This window comes from Cervus elaphus, chromosome 23 (assembly GCF_910594005.1).
Source record: "Cervus elaphus chromosome 23, mCerEla1.1, whole genome shotgun sequence".
NCBI classification, from domain to species: domain Eukaryota; kingdom Metazoa; phylum Chordata; class Mammalia; order Artiodactyla; family Cervidae; genus Cervus; species Cervus elaphus.
In genome coordinates, this window is record NC_057837.1 from 35550218 (window position 1) to 35568497 (window position 18280).

Consider the following 18280-nt stretch of genomic DNA (forward strand, 5'->3'; position numbering starts at 1 on the left):
TGCGAACCTGATGTGTTAGTGTGTGAAGTACTCAGCACAGTGCCTGGCCCAGAGCTAGCACTCAGCAGATGGCTAGTATTATTACCCTCATCCTCTCAGCTAAGAGGACACTGGGTCAGAGTGGGTTAAAGCAGATTTGAGTTGAACAAAAGTAAAACTTCCAAGTGAAGCCAGACAAAGACAAATATCCCATGATGTCACGTATATGTGGAATCTAAAAACATCATACCAAGGAACTTATTTACAAAATAGAAACAGACTCACAGACATCGAGAACAAACATATGGTTACAGAAGGAGAAAGGTGAGGGGAAAGGGAGAAGTTAGGAGTTTGGGGTTAGCATGTACAAACTGCTACATATAAAATAGAGAAACAACAAGGACCCGCCATACTGCACAGGGAATTCTACTCAGTATCTTGTAATAACTTATAATGGAAAAGAACCTCAAAAAGAATATATATGTGTTTATGTAACTGAATCGCTATGCTGAACCCCTGAAACTAACACAACATTGTAAATCAACTATACTTCAGTGATTAAAAAAAAAAACGAAACCAAACCTAAAAAAAAGTAACATTTTTTTTTCTGAAGGCTGCTTAAACCCTGAAGTGAGCCCTGGAGAATCAAGAGCAATTGGATATGTAAATGTTTAATAACAAGGAAGAGGCAGTAAAGCCAGTGCAGCTGGTGCCGAGGGCACGGTTCTGTCTTGAGGACTAAACCCACCATATCCCCAGCCTCCTGTAGAAGTGGCCTCCAGGAACTTGAGGTGACGCTTCTTGAAATGAGGTCATATTTCAAACTTGGCAAGACCGTGGTCTCTGCTTAGTTATGGTCCCTCTTGCACGGCGGCCATGCTCAGTAAATGCTAAAGTTTTGAGTGTCAGTAACTTCACATTTCTAAGTATTAGCATCTTTCTCTGCTTCATTCCTGACTAATAGTGTGCATGTCTGTGGGGTGTAGCTACGATTAGTAATAATGGGTCCTGAGTGAATAACCCTTATGGTCACCAGGGTTGTTCCCGGAGCAGGGTCGTGTGAGCAGCCCAGCGGGTCTGGAGATGAATCGCTATCTTCTCTCCCCACGTGATCCGCATTCCCCTGCAGCCTCTTCCGTTCTTGAAATAACTTTGTGTCACTTTGATAGTCTCATAATTCCTGAATTCATAATCTGAAGTCATAATATTACTAATGATTTATAGGTAAAACCTGTATTTTTGAGATTCTAGACCTTGAAAAATATTTTACACAATTTTTTTTTTTTAAAGGAATGTGCTCCAGGTCACCTCTCTCATGAACTGTCTTATTAACTTGTTTTCATTTTAAGTATTATTAATTCTTCCTTTAATTTTTCACTGTTTAAAAATTGAGATAGACTTTCTATGCAGTAGAATACACAGAGGGCTTCCCTGGTGGCTCAGATGGTAAAGAATCTGCTTGCAGTGCAGGAGACACAGGTTTAATCCCTCAGTCAGGAAGATCCCCTGGAGAAGGAAGTGGCCACCCACTCCAGTATTCTTGGCTGGAGAATTTCATGGACAATGGAGCATGGCAGGCTATATATAGTCCATGGGGTCACAAAGAGTCAGACATGACTGAGTGACTAACACATACACATAGGATACAAAGATCTTTAACATCCAGTTTGATGAGTTTTGACATGGGTACATACCCTTATAACCCATACTGCTATCAAGATATCTCTCTTAATTTTTTAGTTATTATTTTTATTTATTTATTTGAGTTGATTTACAATGTTGGATTCATTTCAGGTATGCAGCCAACTGTTTCAGTTATGCTGTACATTCTTTTTTAGATTCTTTTCTGTTGTAGATTATTGCCAAATATTGAGTGGAGTTTCCTTTGCTATACAGTAGGTCCTTGTTGGTTATCTATTTTATATATCGTAGTGTGTGTATGTTAATCCCAAACTCCTAATTTATCCTCTCCCATTTCCCCTTGGTAGCCATAAGTTTTTTTTCTGCTTTGTATATGAGTTCATTTGTATCTTTTTTTAAAGTTTCCACATGTAAATGATATGAAAATGAAATGAAGTTGCTCAGTCGTGTCTGACTCTTTGCGACCCCATGGACAGTAGCCTACCAGGCTTCTTTGTCTATGGGGTTTTCCAGGCAAGAGTACTGGAGTGGGCTGCCATTTCCTTCTCCAGATATCATGTGGTGTTTGTCTTTCTCTGTTTGACTTCACTTTGTATCATCCCTAGGTCTATCCGTGTTGCTGCAAATGGCATGGCTTCGTTCTTTTTCATGGCTGAGTAGTATTCCATTGCGTATGTGTACCACATCTTCTTTAGGTTGTTGCTCTCAGTTTTTGAGTCAGCTGTCTTTCAGACCTCTTGTTAAAAGTGTCTGCTGACTCGTGAACCCTGACAGCTCAGGGACTGTCTGTCTCTTGTTCTTGCCTTCTCAGCACCAAACATAGAGCCTGGCACATATCATGCCCTCAGTAAACATTAAATGAGTGAGTAGATGAGAGATAATTCTGCCTTTGCTTTATTTATGTCAACTTACAGCTCTGGCAAAACACATTGTTTTCCAGAATCCTCTGTGATCCATCGGTTCATTTCCGCACTCTCTCTGAGTGCATCATCTCTGAGTAATAGTTATGCAGACTGACAGGTTAGCACATTTTAATTGGAAACCAGTCAGCTTGCGTGTACAGTTTACATTTCTGCAATCTTTATTTTCAGCCTTTTGGTCACAACAATCAGGGTGCCTTAGATAAACCATTTTTAAAGTTCTCTTTCGCAATGAATTACTCACATGCAGATAGAAATATGATCAGGTCTGGCCAGTGACGTGTTTCTGTGACATGCTTTCTCTGTCTTGCTGAAGCTCTAAATATAGCCTCTGTACACTGTTAGGATTACATACAGTGACATTCATTTTTAACACTGCGTGTAAGAATGTCTTCTAACACAACCAGTTCCTGAAGGGTGGGTCTTGGAAGAGAACCTTGCTGAAATTCTCACCTTCCTGCGTGTTTGCTTTGTTGTAGGTAATCACTCCTCAGAATGGACGCTACCAAATAGACTCTGATGTTCTGCTCATCCCTTGGAAGCTGACCTACAGGAACATTGGCTCCGATTTCATTCCTCGGGGGGCATTTGGGAAAGTGTACTTAGCACAAGATATAAAGACTAAGAAAAGGATGGCATGTAAATTGGTATGTACTTCATAACCAGACACATTGCCCTGAGTGTTGGTGTTGGGGCTTTTGTGTGTTTCTTTACACAAAGCCGGCTGCCCTTTGACTGCTTCTTGTTTGAGGGTGCTCAGTCCAACAGAGCATCTCTGTTTTATAGATAGGCTTCCTACCTGGGGTCATTTAATCCCCAAGTCTACTTAAGTACAATAGTTGAGTTTAGTCAGTTTGCGCTGATAAAAAAGAAGGTACTAGCTTACTTAGTGCCAGCTTGGATGCCTGCATCCTTCTTGTGGTGGGATGGGGGAGGGAAGCTCTCCTGCAAGAGCAAATTTATTTGCTGCTGTTTTTAATCTCACCCACAGGGGAGGGGACTGGGCAGGGAAGTAGGCACTGTTCGGAAAGCCACAAGACTCCTCAGGACTACAGATTAAAGGGCTGAATTTATTTATTTATGTTTAAAATATTTACTTATTTATTTAGTTTGGCTGCACTGGGTCTTAGCTGCAGCATGTGGGATCTTCGCTTTGGCATGGACTCTTAGTTGCAGCATCCTGGATCTAGTTCCCAACCAGGAATCAAACCTGGGCCCCCTGCATTGGCTGCGTGGAGTCTTAGCCACTGAACCACCAGGGAAGTCCTGGTGCTTAAATAGACCAGTATTGAAGACACCCCATCTCTTCTTATTAAACATTAAGCACCTGCTGAGGTGCCCCCACTTTGGAAGACTGGCCTGATTTACCAAAGTGAGCAGACACATACCCTGTGACCCAGCAATTCCACTCCTGCAGGTGCCTGCCCAGTAGGCATGCATCCACGGTCCCCAAAAGCCATGTGCTGGAGTGTCCATAGCAGCACTGTTTGCAATAGCCCCAAACTGGAAAGTTTGCAGATGTTGAAATATGGTGTGTTTATATAATGCAATGCTGTCCAGCAAAGAGAAGAAATGACTTACAACTGCAATGATGTAGATGAATCTACATTAGGTGAAGCTAGAACAGCTGGACACAAAACAGGATCTGGTCTATGAGATTCCATTTATACTGGGTTGGCCAAAACATTTGTTCAGGTTTTCCCATTACATCGTATGGAAAAATCTGAAGGAACGTTTTGGCCAACCCTCTATAAAGGCCCAAAAGACTAAACAGACCTGTTGGAAATCCCGTTAGTGGGTGTCCCTGGGGAGCGGTGATAGGTAGGGGTCAGCAGGGGGTTTCAGGGATGCAGGTGAAGTTGTTTCCTAATCTACATGGTGGTTACATGGGTGTGTTCACTTGAAAATTCATTGAGTGTGATAATCAGTTTTGCATTTTTGTGTATGTCTCTTCCACTTTAAAGTTTTTTTAAGTGCAGTTAAACAGACTCACTTTTGATTTAACAAAAAACAAAATAGAAAATAATGACACTATTATCTCAGTCTCTCTTTTCGTCGTGAGGGCCTCGTTTGTGCCTCCATAAAGGTTAACCGAGAGCATCTGTTATTAAGGGAAAAAAGGAAGTAATATAGTAGTTATTTGAAGGTTGCATTTATAAAGAAATATGTCCAAGTTTAAAAAAGAAATCTAGAGACATTTTTTTAAAGCTCTTAGGGCCAGAAAATGTTCTGTTTTTCAGTTTTATCACAAAAGACATGGCAAATAGCTTTGCGGGTTTGTTTTCCTTGCAGTCCTTATATTTAATTTTTAAGCTGTGTGTTTTCTTAAAAAAGAGAAACATCTAAGATGATTAACAACCCCAAACAGTTCATAAGGATGCAGCCTAAAGAATGAGACTCCTTTCCTTGCAGCAGTTACCATTAATGGGTTCTTACATGTCCTTCCAGAAAATTTCTATGGACATGTGTCTATATAGTGGAATAGTTTTTTACAAATGGGAACATAGTATGTGCATTTCTGCATCTTGCCTACCTCAATCTAACAGTTTATTTTGGAGGCATTCCTGTCATGAAAGAGTTACTTCTTTCTTTATTAATGACTATTGATTCTCTATAGGATAGATGGTCAGTGCTTATTTAAATGCATTGTTAGAACATGAACGGTGAAACTAGAGATAGTATTTTGTGACGAGGAAGACTGAAAACAATGACCCAAATCTAGTACCGTAGAAATTCCATGTATAACAGATGGGAAATTACCATCTCTGGGCCAGTCATGAACAATTCTTTCATTGGGTGTCTCTACTGTAAATGAAAGTAGTATTTTATTATTTTGTCCTTTGTTTTCTCATTTTGAATTTTTTCACCTTATGCAGATGTTAATGTAAAGGCAGATCCCAAGTAAGCATTATCTTTACTCAGGAGTACAATTTCATAATACATCAGAGTATCCTTGAGGGCATTTGTTTGCCTTCTGGTTTGTAAGTTGACCTATATTGTGTATATTTTTCATTATCCTGGGGTTGTTGAGGATATTCTTTGTGCTTTTGTGTTCTAGATCCCAGTAGACCAATTTAAGCCGTCTGACGTGGAAATCCAGGCTTGCTTCCGGCACGAGAACATCGCCGAGTTATATGGCGCCGTTCTATGGGGTGAAACTGTCCACCTCTTCATGGAAGCAGGCGAAGGAGGGTCTGTCCTGGAGAAACTGGAGAGCTGTGGACCCATGAGAGAATTTGAGATTATTTGGGTGACAAAACATGTTCTCAAGGGACTTGATTTTCTGCACTCAAAGAAAGTGATCCACCATGACATTAAACGTGAGTTATCTTTGGATGTGTCCCTTTTTGGCTTACACAGACTAGTTGGACTTTAGGCAGATGGGCTCTTCTGTTCAATATGAAGGTCCTTGATGGCATGAGGACTGCCCGTGGGTCAGTAGTATCCCCTGGAGAAGGAAATGGCAACCACTCTAGTATTCTTGCCTGGAAAATTCCATGGACAGAGGAGCCTGGCAGTCCATGGGGTTGCAAAGAGTCGTAGACAACTGAGCAACTAAGCATGAGCCTGACTGGTTTCTAAGAGTAAGAGATTGTGGGGAGTCCATAGGAGAGATCAATATCTAAGCATAAATTGGGCTAGCAAAACTCGTACTGAGAAAAGTTGGGTATTTTACTTTTTATTTCAGAAAGTGGCTTGATGATAGTACACAGTATACAAAAGATAAAAAGTATTTTTCACCTTTATTGAGAAATAATTGACAATATAACATATGTTTAAGATGTACAATGTAGTAATTTGATACACGTATATATTACAAAATGATTATTATGATAAGATTAGTTAACACATCATCCATCTCATGTATTTATAATTTTTTTGTGTGGTGACAACTTTTAAAAGGTGCAACTTACAAAAATACCATACCAAATTTCCAGTACCATTCAGTACTGGAAAATACCCTGATGCCGGGAAGGAGTGAAGGCAAAAGGGGAAGGGGGTGGCAGAGAATGAAGTGGTTAGATAGCATCACTGACTCAGTGGACATGAATTTGAACAAATTCCAGGAGTTAGTGGAGGACAGAGGAGCTTGGAGAGCTGCAGTCCATGGGGTCACAAAGAGTCAGACACCACCTAGCGACTGAACAACAATTTTAACTATAGTCACCATGCTATACATTACTTCTGGACATATAGTCCCAGAAGTTTTTTATCTCGTTACTGGAAGTTTGTACCCTTTTTACCAGCATCCCAAATTCTCTTTGCCCCCACCCCTGGTACCCACTTTGTTAAGTGTTTCTATGTTTGCTTGCTTTTTTCTTTTTTAGACTCCTCATAAAAGTTAGATAGTATGGGATTTGTCTTTCTCTGTCTGACTTATTTAGCCATCAAGGTTCATCCATGTTGTCACAAATAGCAAGATTTCCTTCTTTTTTATGGCTGAATAATATCCCATTATATTAATATATATCAGGCAACTTATATGTGTATAGTTAATCACAAAATTTGCATATGTATAAACCTTCTTTATCCATTCATCCATTGATAGATGCTTAGCTTGTTTCCATGTCTTGGCTATTGTAATTTGAGGATTATTAGTGACTACCTTCATTTATATCCACTTTGACTGAATTCTTGACAAATCTGCAGTGATTTTTACCTAAACTCACACCCACATTCACCTTTCCTTTTGAATATAATGCACTCATTTCAATAAAGGAAGCATTTCAATGTATCTTTATTTGCAACACAATTTAAATAATGTTTCCATCTTGTTTATGGATAGATACACAATTTTTTACTAAAATTTCTCATCTCTTTATAGCTAGCAACATTGTTTTCATGTCCACAAAAGCTGTTTTGGTGGATTTTGGTCTAAGTGTCCAAATGACCGAAGAGATCTATTTTCCTAAGGACCTCCGTGGAACAGAGGTAATTATGTTCATCCGAAAATGGGCAATAGCTTTTTTTTTTTTTTAAGTATTTATTTATGTTTGGCTGTCCTTGTGTCTTAATTGTGGCATTCAGGGTATTTCGTGGTGATGCATGGGCTTCTTTCAAGTTGTGGTGCTCAGACTCCAGAGCCAGTAGGTTCAGCAGTTGTGGAACATGGGTTTGTTGCCCTGAGGTATGTGTGATCTTAGTTCCCTGACCAGGGATCAAACCAACATCCCGTGCATTGCATGGCTGATTCTTAACCACTGGACCACCAGCACAGTCTGGCAATATCTTATCAACAGTAAAAATAAGATGTTCTATCATTACTGCAGAAAGGACAAAGAAGGGGAAGAAATCCATTACATTAAATCATTATTATCATGGGAACGTTTTTAATGAGCATTCACTCTGTGTCGTGTGCTCATTTTAACACTTTATTTGGATTATATTATTTTATCCTGACAATACTACTATCATAGGGAAATACTGTTATTACCATTTTAAAACAAGAAAATAAGCTTGAAGAGGTTAAGATAAAGTGCCCAAAGTTATTCAGCTACTGACAGATCAGGGAATCGAATCTAGTTTTTTCTGAGTCTATAGTCTAAGGTTTAACTGCTGTGTAACTAATATGTACATTTTCAGTATGATAGTATTACTTCTTTGGTTCAGTTACAGCCATAATCATCATGATCATTAAGGACAACATTTATTGAGATCTGATATTTTAGGCCTCTCTTTAATCCTTGGACTCTTTTTTTGGGGGGGGGGGGCTTGACTCTTTTTTTTAATTTTTTTATTTTTTTCATTTATTTTTATTAGTTGGAGGCTAATTACTTCACAACATTGCTCTGGGTTTTGTCATACATTGACATGAACTTGGACTCTTAAAAGAAAGAAATTTGAAGGTATAAGCTTACTATAATATTCAACTCATTTGTGAAACGAAAACAACAAAAACAAAACTTTCCTGAATCTAAATGAGATTCAGAGAAATGCACTCACGAGCTTTCAAATAATATATTTAGCATTCACATCATTAGGCTGCATAGTTGATTCATGTAGTGAGTGGCTGTTGGACATCTGATTGTTCAGGCTGCTGTGCCTGCAAGGGATGGAACCCAAGACAAAGCCAACAAGGACTCCATTCTGGAGTTAGGACCTATTTTAAATTTACCTGGATTATTAATAAAGGACCAGCCATTTAGTTCACAGTCAGTTATGATGGGTATGGGGTTGGTTGCATCTGGGAAGGTACATGGGGGTAGAATCTGCCTTCCTGGCCCATCTGCATGACGATGAGGTGTTTAGCTATCAGAGCCCCTCAGCCCCATGCCCTTCTCTGTTGAAAGTGCCCTCAGGAAGTGAAGAGGGGGCAGTTGGTGAATCTTTGCCTCAAGATTACCAGGTCAGTCCTGGTGTTAATCAAAAGATAACCTTTAGTTTAGCTAGTAAATGTATTGCGTTGGACTCAGTTGCAGTGCAAGGGTTTCTCCTATGGCTCAGCGGTAAAGAATCTGCCTGCAATGTAGGAGACGCAGGAGATGTGGATTCGATCCCTGGGTTGGGAAGATCCCCTGGAGGAGGAAATGGCAACCCATTCCAGTACTCTTGCCTGAAAAATTCCATGGACAGAGGAGCCTGGTAGGCTATAGTCCAAAGTGTTGCAAAGAGTCAGACACGACTAAGTGACAGAGTACACGCATGCACGCAGTTGCAAAAAGAATTGTCTGCATTTTAGGCTGGGATTCTGTAAGCCTTTTTTTTTTTATCCTTTTTTTTCCCACCTCAAACTTTAACCTTTTTAATTTGTATTGGGGCATAGCCAATTAATAATGCTGTGGTAGTTTCAGGTAAATAGTGAAGGGACTCAGCCATACATACACATGTATCCATTCTCCCCTAAACCCTCCTCCCATCCAGGCTGTGTAAGCCTTTTCTTAACTCTCTTAAAGCAGACTTTCTTGGGCAGTAGAAGAGATCTTTGGTTTTGCTTTTATTAGTGAACTTATTCTGGAAAATACTTGGGAGAGGATCCTGGAGAGTTGTCTTCAAGCAAAATAATATTCACAAAACTGTAGACCTTTTATTTTAAGCATGTTTTAGTCTCCAGATCTTGGGAATACTTCCCCAAAGCACAAAATCTAATAAGACTTAACACTTCTGACATGATTTTTTTGGAACTACTTCAGCATGTTTTGGCAGTTGTCAGACCTTCAGATATGTGACACTCTACCCTTTTTTCCTGGAGCCAGTTTGAGAAACAAACTATTTATGGTATTAAAGATGGAAAATACCTTTCTCTTCCCGGCAGGATGATCAAATTGGACATTTTGCAATAACTGGAGAAAGACATCTCCTTTCTGGGATTTTCTATCAGAAGAGTATGTGTTTGAGTACGAGATAGCAACACAGTGTCTATTCCTGAATAGGAGTTTGGATTGAAGTATTTTCACAAATGTTAATTGCTTTCTATGAAGTGCTAAACTGGCCTTGGCCTTCCTAGCTGTAAAAACTCTTCTGATCCACCCGTGTTTGTTTACTGTATGTCTGGCACTTGTGATTGAAGTGTGGTAGGAAGTGTGCTGATGAGTTGAGGTGTACAGGTCACTTCTCAGAAAACTTGTTTTGACCCCTCATCCTCAAAGAGCAAGAAGAAAGGTATCATTAGTCAGGGTCAGCCGTGCAGATTCACCTTCCATTAGAACTTGATCATTCAGTTTGATCAGATTAACTTCCGAACCCCCCAGCCGAGCTTCCAAATACAGACACTGGTCACTCGTGGCCTGCCTGTTCGGGGCATGATCTTGTAACCATGCCATGTGATGCACTTACACAGGGTTAATCCAGCCTATCTTTAAACTATTGTTTTGGAATTCCCTGGTACAGAGAGAGAAGAAATAATGAATGTGAATAAGTAATTAGAGTTCCCTTCATAGCCTTGTTCCTTTTGTAAAGTTCTTACATAAGGTCACATATCATCATCAAGTACGTGGGGACACACACACACACGCACACACACACAGAGTCTCCCCTTTGTAATAAATGTGTTAGGAGGTGAAGGCCTTGACATCCCTCCCCCCGACCCCGCCGAGCTTTAGGCTCCTGGGTCCACAGCTAAGGGTGCACAACCCCCAGAGAGCCTGACTTGGGTTCCCCCCAGGCCTGTTTCAGGAAGTGCCCTTGACCCCATGACCTGCTACTGTGGCTCCCTAGAGCTTAAGGAGTCAGGAACTGGGAGCCATGGGGCTCTGGGCAAGGTATCTGCCCCCACCACACGCCACCCCACAGCCCCTCCAGGGCCCCAGGCTCACAGCTGCCGCTGGTGACACCAGCCGTAACACTTTGCCTAATCCTTGCTTAGGAGAGTCGCCGGGGTGGCCGGGAGGGGAGGCAGGCACCTCTGTTAACAGTTGTCCTGACCACTGAGTGTGTTGCTCAACTTTGCGATTTTATTTAGTAAGAAAGTCCAAGGAGAGAGAGAGAGAGAAAAAAACCTAGTAAAGAACCAAGCCCAGGCAGCCCGGAAGTGTGTTGTAGGAAGTACTTGAGGCAAGTGAGGTGGGGAAACTGGGCAATTTCCCCAGTTTTTGTAAGCCAGTTCTTTCTTTATTTACTCTGAAATGTATTCTGGGAATACTCACCACCCCCCCACCCCCACATTCATGGCAGCATCCAAAGTTGTTAAAGCTAAATATTGATGGTGAGGGTAGGAACTGCACTGTACCTGTACCAGCCATGAAGACAGGTCACTGGTGTTTGCTCTTTTTCTCTTTTAGAAACACACACTGCTTAGGGAAACTGCTTCTAAAACAAGCCCTCCTTTTCCAGCATTGGCTCATAAAACCAACTTGCACAATGTGAACATGGCCTGCCTTTAGTATTTAGTCATTGGGCTCCCTGGTAGGTAGAAATAAGAAGAGGTTCATAGAAATGACCCACTAGGATCACTTTTCCAATATTGCACTTTATTTTTTTGGGGGCTGCTCTGGGTCTCTGTTGCTGCACAGGGGCTTTCTCTAGTTGCAGTGCGTGGGCTTCTCATTGCAGTGGCTTCTCTCTTATTATGGAACACAGGCTCTAGGGTGCATGGGCTTTTCAGTAGTTGCAGCATGTGGCTGTGTAGTTACAGCACACAGACCCAGTTGCTCTGAAGCGTGTGGAATCTTCGCAGACTGGGGATCAAACCCGTGTCCCTTGCATTGGCTGGCAGATTCTTATCCACTGTACCACCAGGGAAGTCCTCCAGTGTTACACTTTAAATTCTTCTCTTCTGTGTAGTCGGTGTTGATACTCTGGGGACCTCTGCTGCTTTTGATGACTGAAGATAATTATCTGTTTGGCATTTGAATGCCAAACATGAAATGAGGACGTGTATTTTAGTGTCCATTGAAATGCAAAAGGAATTGGTGTTTTAGTAGGAACAGGAAACATCGATCCTTGCTTCGCAGAACTTTGAGTGGGAGTGCCAGATGTGTTCTCAGCCATGGCTAGTTTGCTGCCTTGTGTTGAGTCCGTGGGGAGACGTGCTGTGAGGCTGCAGGGTGAAGCTGCCTGAGTGCCCACGGGCCAGTGCTACTCCTTTGCTGAAGGGAACACAGCAGTGACATGCTGTTCTCAAGGGACGAAGTGTGCAGTGGATACAGCGAGGGGCATGTGCCAGCTACCAGAACTGGGTTAGGGAAATGGTGCCTAGACCCATGAGGGGGTCAGACTGACCTTCCTGCTTCTCTTTCAGATTTACATGAGTCCGGAGGTGATCCTCTGCAGGGGCCATTCCACCAAAGCAGACATCTACAGCCTGGGGGCTACTCTCATCCACATGCAGACGGGCACCCCGCCCTGGGTGAAGCGTTACCCGCGCTCCGCCTACCCCTCCTACCTGTACATAGTAAGTGGTGACGATGCGGGGAGGGTGGGGTTGGAGCATCTCACCTGCTCAGGAGAGCTGCTCTCTCTCTGATAGTACACACATCTGATGATGGTGAAGTATGACCATCGTCCTCTATGGTAACACTAGTATATGCTCAGCATGCTAACCATGGTATGCTGACCATGTACTAGGCTTAGTATAACCCTAACTCTCCCACATGGAGGGATCACCCTGTGGAAACCCACCCAGCTGTGCCCAGGCAGAAATTATTTGCTATGCTGTTACACACGATGCCACTGAAAAACATCAGAGTAGCATAAATCATTGAACTGAGGAAGATGTATATGTTCTTTGAACATTTCCCAGAAAGAAGGTACTAGGTTCTAGATCCCCTACCCTAGCCTGGCACATAGTGAAACACACAGCGCCCCCCCCACCTCCTTTGACTATAGAGAAATTGAGAGGCAGGCGCTTCCCGGTTTCTGCACAGGGACCTTTGGGCATTGCTCCTATGGAAAGCCGTGTATTCAGACCTCAAGTGTTTATCTCTGACTGCTTTTAACCAAAAGATGGGTTTCACTCAGTGTCCTTAGGAAATGTTACCGAAGGCTATGCGCTGTATTCACTTCAAAACAAAAGACTTTCCGGGTCTTGTAACTAGAATACCTGTCCTGTCGAGGGTATATGTTCATGCCATTGATGCTAAGAGAGCTGGTTTGTTCACAGATTCACAAGCAAGCACCTCCTTTGGAAGATATTGCTGAGGACTGCAGTCCTGGTATGAGAGAGCTGATTGAGGCTGCTCTGGAGAGGAACCCCAATCACCGGCCTAGGGCAGCAGACCTACTGAAACATGAGGCGCTGAACCCCTCCAGGGAGGATCAACCCCGCTGTCAGAGTCTGGACTCTGCTCTCTTTGAGCGGAAGCGGCTGCTGAGCCGGAAGGAGTTGGAGCTTCCTGAGAACATTGCCGGTATGGACACCCTGCGGTGTGCAGTGCCCTGGCTTCCCTTCTTTTTCTGTCTCCATCCACCTTCTTATAGAACTCATGAACATGCCTGGAAAAAAAAATAGTATTAGCAGATGCAAACTAGTATATGTAGGATGGGTAACAACAAGGTCCTACTGTATAGTGCAGGAACCTATACTCAATATCCTGTGATAAAGCATAATGGAAAAGAATATGAAAAAGTATATATATATATATATATACACACACACACATATACATATATATATAACTGAATTTTCTGTACAGCAGAAATTAATATTGTCAATCAACTTGACTTAAATAAAATTAAAAAAGAAACTGAAGTAACTTCCTGCATGCTATAAGTCGTTGGAGAGATTTTAGCAAGAATGTTGGCAAAAGCATATACCAAAAAAAAAGAAAGAAAAAATTAGCTGGGAATTCCTTGGCAGTCCAGTAGTCAAGATTCCATGCTTCCACTGCAGTGGGCATGAATTTGATTCCTGATGGGGGAACTAGGATCTTGCAAGCCATGGGTTGTGGCAAAAAAAAAGTCATAATTTAAAAAAAAATTGGCTAATTTACCAGCAAGCCTAACTGGTTTCCAGTGCAGATGGAGGTAACACTGTCTTTGAGAATTACCTCTGCCTTGCTTTCTTTTGCAACAGAGAAGAGTGTTTGCTTTTAAAAATAGACCAAGCATGACAATTTTGCTGTTGGCAAAGAGTGGAACTCTGTATAATGCAGTTATGGTAAACTATGCCAGCTGTTGGTTGGAAACATCACAGCACTGATAAAATATTGAATTTGAAGGCAACCTGCATTTCTGTCTTCCTCTGCTCAAAAATCTCTCTTCCAGCTGTGAAACTTTCCCATTTAGGAAAAACGATACACATTCCAGGAACATTGGATATGCATGAAGAAGGGTTTCTGTTTTTATTATGAAATCTGTGATGTTCTAAATGTATTTGGGTCCAAACCCAGATGTCAAGCCTGGAATGCTTATTTGCATTTCTCAGCTTCTTATCTGACTTTCCTGCATTTGAAAAGAATTGTCTGGGATGTTGGAAAATGTGCCAGGATTTCCAGCTAATTTTTTGTGGTGGTTGACTCTTTTCTAAATTCTTTTGTCTGTGCTGTATCCCATAAACTAGCCCATCATGTTCAACTCTATGGCTTTTAAAAAAATTTTGGCTGCAGCCAGAAATGCAGCCTGAAGCATGTGGGATCTTAGTTCCCCAACCAGGAACCGAACCCACAGCCCCTGCACAGGCAGGCAGAGTTTCAACCACTTGACCACCGGGGAAGCCCCCAATACTATGGCTTTTTAGTAATAATTCAACAGAGTTTGAATGCTGTTCCGTTAGGCCCAAAGTTTGTTGTTTTTGTTAAGTTGAGGGAACAGGCATCTATTATTGAACATGTCCCCTGATCACTTATTTTATTTTTTCAATGTTTCCTTTTTCAGACTCTTCATGCACTGGGAGTACTGAGGAATCGGAGATGCTAAAGAGGCAGCGTTCTCTCTACATAGACCTTGGGGCCCTTGCTGGCTATTTCAACCTTGTCCGGGGTCCACCGACCCTAGAGTATGGCTAATGGCTGGTGGCGTTTGCCCTGAATTAGAACTCAATATTCATAGATCTCTGGGAAGCTGATTCTGCTGACTCTGCACAGGGTCTCCGTCGAGGGAATTGTATTTTTATTGGCTGGGCTCCTCCGACTCATGAATGTGACTCCATGTGACTCCTGTGTGTTGATGTGTGAAGCTACCCTTGGCCCACTAGGCTGGAAAGTTCTCATTTCTCAGGTGGTATGCCTGACTCTAAGGAAGCTGAGAGTTCACGGAAGGATCATTTCTCAGTGACTGATTCCATCCACTGTGCACTTTGCTCAAAATTTTAAGAATACCAATCACAAGAATAATATATTAGCCTACAATGACTGTTCTTGGTTCTATTAATAATTTAACTAAGGGAACTTCTTTTAACTCAGTGTATATATGGTGTATATTGGTGTATATTGTACAATAACTCTTCAAGCCTTTGTCTATAAATGCTGATAGAAATGAAAGTCTTTATATTTGGGGTAAATAGAACAACTTGAATATTATAGCGATAAGCTGAACTAGTGTCTTAAAAATGGCTAACCGATGAATTGGGAGCCATGTGACCGCTGCCACTAGTGACAGGTTTGGTTCAGTTCCTATGGAAACATTTTGTACTGTACATGCTATGCTTCAGACATTTGAAACATGATGTTTTGAATGTGGATAAAACTGTGTTAAACCACATAATGTTTGTACATCCCAAAGGATGAGAATGTGACCTTTAAGAAAAATGGAACATTTATAAATTCTTAATGATGCTACTTTTATAAGTCTTACTTCTCTATTTTCTTGAAAGCGTTTGTATATTAAAATAGCATACTGTGTATGTTTTATATCAAATGCCTTCACGAATCTTTCATACATATATATTTTTAACACTGTAGTGTATGTGAGTATTCCAAGTATGTTTTTACATCATGCAAATGAAAATGATACTTTTATCCAACATGACCTGTCAAATCAGCTGAATAAATTCAGTATTTTGCCTGAAGTCTTGTAAAGAGTGTGATTCTCAACTGGCCCAGGGATGGGTTTTAGGGGTTGGCATTGAACCTGGAGGAGAACGTGTGCCATGAGGAGGCCAGAAGTTCCCGAGAGCTTTGGGAGCTTTGCATGTTGTATGTGGGCATCTCTGCTCTTGCTGCTGTGTGAAGCCATAGCTGTCATCTGGATTGTCATCTGGATTGTGTACTTTCGGCACATCGTGCTTGAGAAATAACTCTCACTGTGGTTGGGAAATAATTCTCAGCTGCTGGTTTAGGCTAAGTGTGGTTCAATTTTGCATCTTATTTTTATACCTTTATACCACCTCTGAATACCTGCTTGCATTCTCCATGCCAATTATTGTCAAGTTCATAACCAACTTGCCTTTGTAGAAGGCAGATTTCAATCACGTCTACAAACTCTAATGAAGACAGTTGAATGGGGGTCTGATCCATCATTCACTGAGTGAATAGTGTTGAACACTTGTACCAGTGTTATATAAACATGCCCTCCCTGTAATTTGCAACACTGCACTTGTGAAAGAGGCGTTGTTACCTCCGCTTTGTTTTCGTTTTTCAGAAGAAGAAAACTGAAGCAGAGTGAGGTTAGCTAACTTAATGCTCAAGATCTCAAAGCCCCCCAGGAAAGAGATGGGAGGTATTTACATGTGAGCCTTTCTGGATCACATGCTTAATCTCCTCCTCAGATTGTTCTTGTGATAATGATAGACCAACAGAAGTGACAGAAAACTCAGTGTCCCTAAGATTCTGGTCTCCGAATAAGGTCAGAGGTAGATATACCATGAAGCTAATGTAGCTTTGGCTTCAGGGCTCCTTGCTTGTGGGGGCCCCTCTATGGCCCTGTACCAATTTCTGTACCCTCCCAGGCTGGGCCCAACACACCTGGACTTGCCTACAGCTGTCAAGGTGCACAATGTCTTTTTTTATTTGGCTGCACCGGATCTTAGTTGCAACATGTGGGATCTAGTTCCCTGACCAAGAATTGAACCTGTCCCCTTCATTGGGAACCCTGAGTCTTAGCCACTGGACCACCAGGAAAGTCCCAAAAGTGCATAACCTTTGATGATTTTCATGAAAAACCCAAACAGCCCATGTGAATTGAGGTCCAATTAACAAAATTCCACTTGGAGAAGAACATTCCTTTTAAGTAAACTGGAACTCTTATGGAAAGATCTGGGGATATTTGTCTGCCAAGAGGTGGTCAGAGGTACTGGGGCTGAGAAGGTGGTCAGAAGAGCACCCAGGGGAATTCAGGGCTGGGACATGAGCACCGAGGACTTGCACAACTGCCGACCCAGTAAATCACAAGTTGTGGCTGGGATGGGCCACCAGACAGAACATCAGCTTCAGAGAAGCCAGGTGGCCCCAAGAAGGTTCTAAGGGAATCCACTGCTCACCTTCTTCCTGGAAGATGGGCAGTGGGGCTGTCAGACCCTAGGGTAGTGAGGACAGAATGATCATATCCTGAAACCAACTCCTGACCACCCGGGTTCTTCCTGCTTCAGACAGAAAGACTGATTGTGTGGGGGAATTGGAATGTGTTATGGAAGATGGATGGGAACTTTCCATTTGGGCCTTGGAGACGGTCTTGTCTAAGCTACTCTTAGACTGGTGTATAGACCTGTTTGGGGAGGTCACACGGGCAATGCTGGAACCTGGTCCTCTGATGATCACAATGCCCTTGTGTCTGCCTTAAGGTCTGAAAATAACTTGAAACAGATCATGAAGACTGCCCACCCAGAATGTGTCAGACCTAATGGGGGCTTGCTGAGCCTCAGAAAGATGGCTTCCATCTAGGGGGTCAACAAACACATCTACACCCCTTGTGCTAGTTCTACCGGATGTATGGTATGTCATGATGCAGCAAGACCTGAAAGCAGTGGGCTGATTTCTATCAGCCACCGAGTTCCTCCACTATCTGACATACTGAAGTCAATTGATCTTTCATTGATAGCACTTTTCCGTGGCTTGATAGCACTTTTCCGTGGCGTAACTCAATGTGAAAGCAATGTTTTCTAGAGGGCCTGGGGGATTTTTTTTTTTTTTTTTTGTAGATCTGCAGCGTGATTGGAAACAAAGATCGTTTGATGCCAGTGTCCAGGGCCAGCCCTAGGGGCAGCCGGAAAGAAATGTGCTGCCCAGCAGGCTGGCAGTTGAGTCAAAACCTTATGGGAACTTTCTCTGGGCAAAGAACTGGGCTGGCCCCTGCAGGGGACACAAGTAGAAGTTTCCAGCCCCCAGACCAATCCAGTCCCTGCTGAAAGGAAATATATCCCATTTTGGACTTGTTAGGAGTTTCTTTGTTTTAATGTATGACTTTCTGTTTCCCCAAAAACTTTTTTGGCC

At 42.1% G+C, this 18280-nt stretch overlaps 1 protein-coding gene across 5 annotated transcripts in view; it reads left to right on the top strand.

Moving 5' to 3' along the window:
* MAP3K8 (mitogen-activated protein kinase kinase kinase 8) overlaps positions 1–15921 on the top strand; it is a 34536-nt gene extending 18615 nt beyond the window's left edge. For all 5 annotated transcript variants that reach the window (XM_043884464.1, XM_043884465.1, XM_043884468.1 and 2 more), the window contains 6 exons: positions 3020–3187; positions 5599–5860; positions 7366–7472; positions 12217–12369; positions 13078–13324; positions 14790–15921. In XM_043884464.1, the coding sequence (XP_043740399.1) occupies positions 3020–3187; positions 5599–5860; positions 7366–7472; positions 12217–12369; positions 13078–13324; positions 14790–14920 (1068 nt within the window). In that variant the 3' untranslated portion in view covers positions 14921–15921. The remainder of the gene's footprint in view (positions 1–3019; positions 3188–5598; positions 5861–7365; positions 7473–12216; positions 12370–13077; positions 13325–14789) is intronic.
* Positions 15922–18280: the final 2359 nt, after the last annotated feature.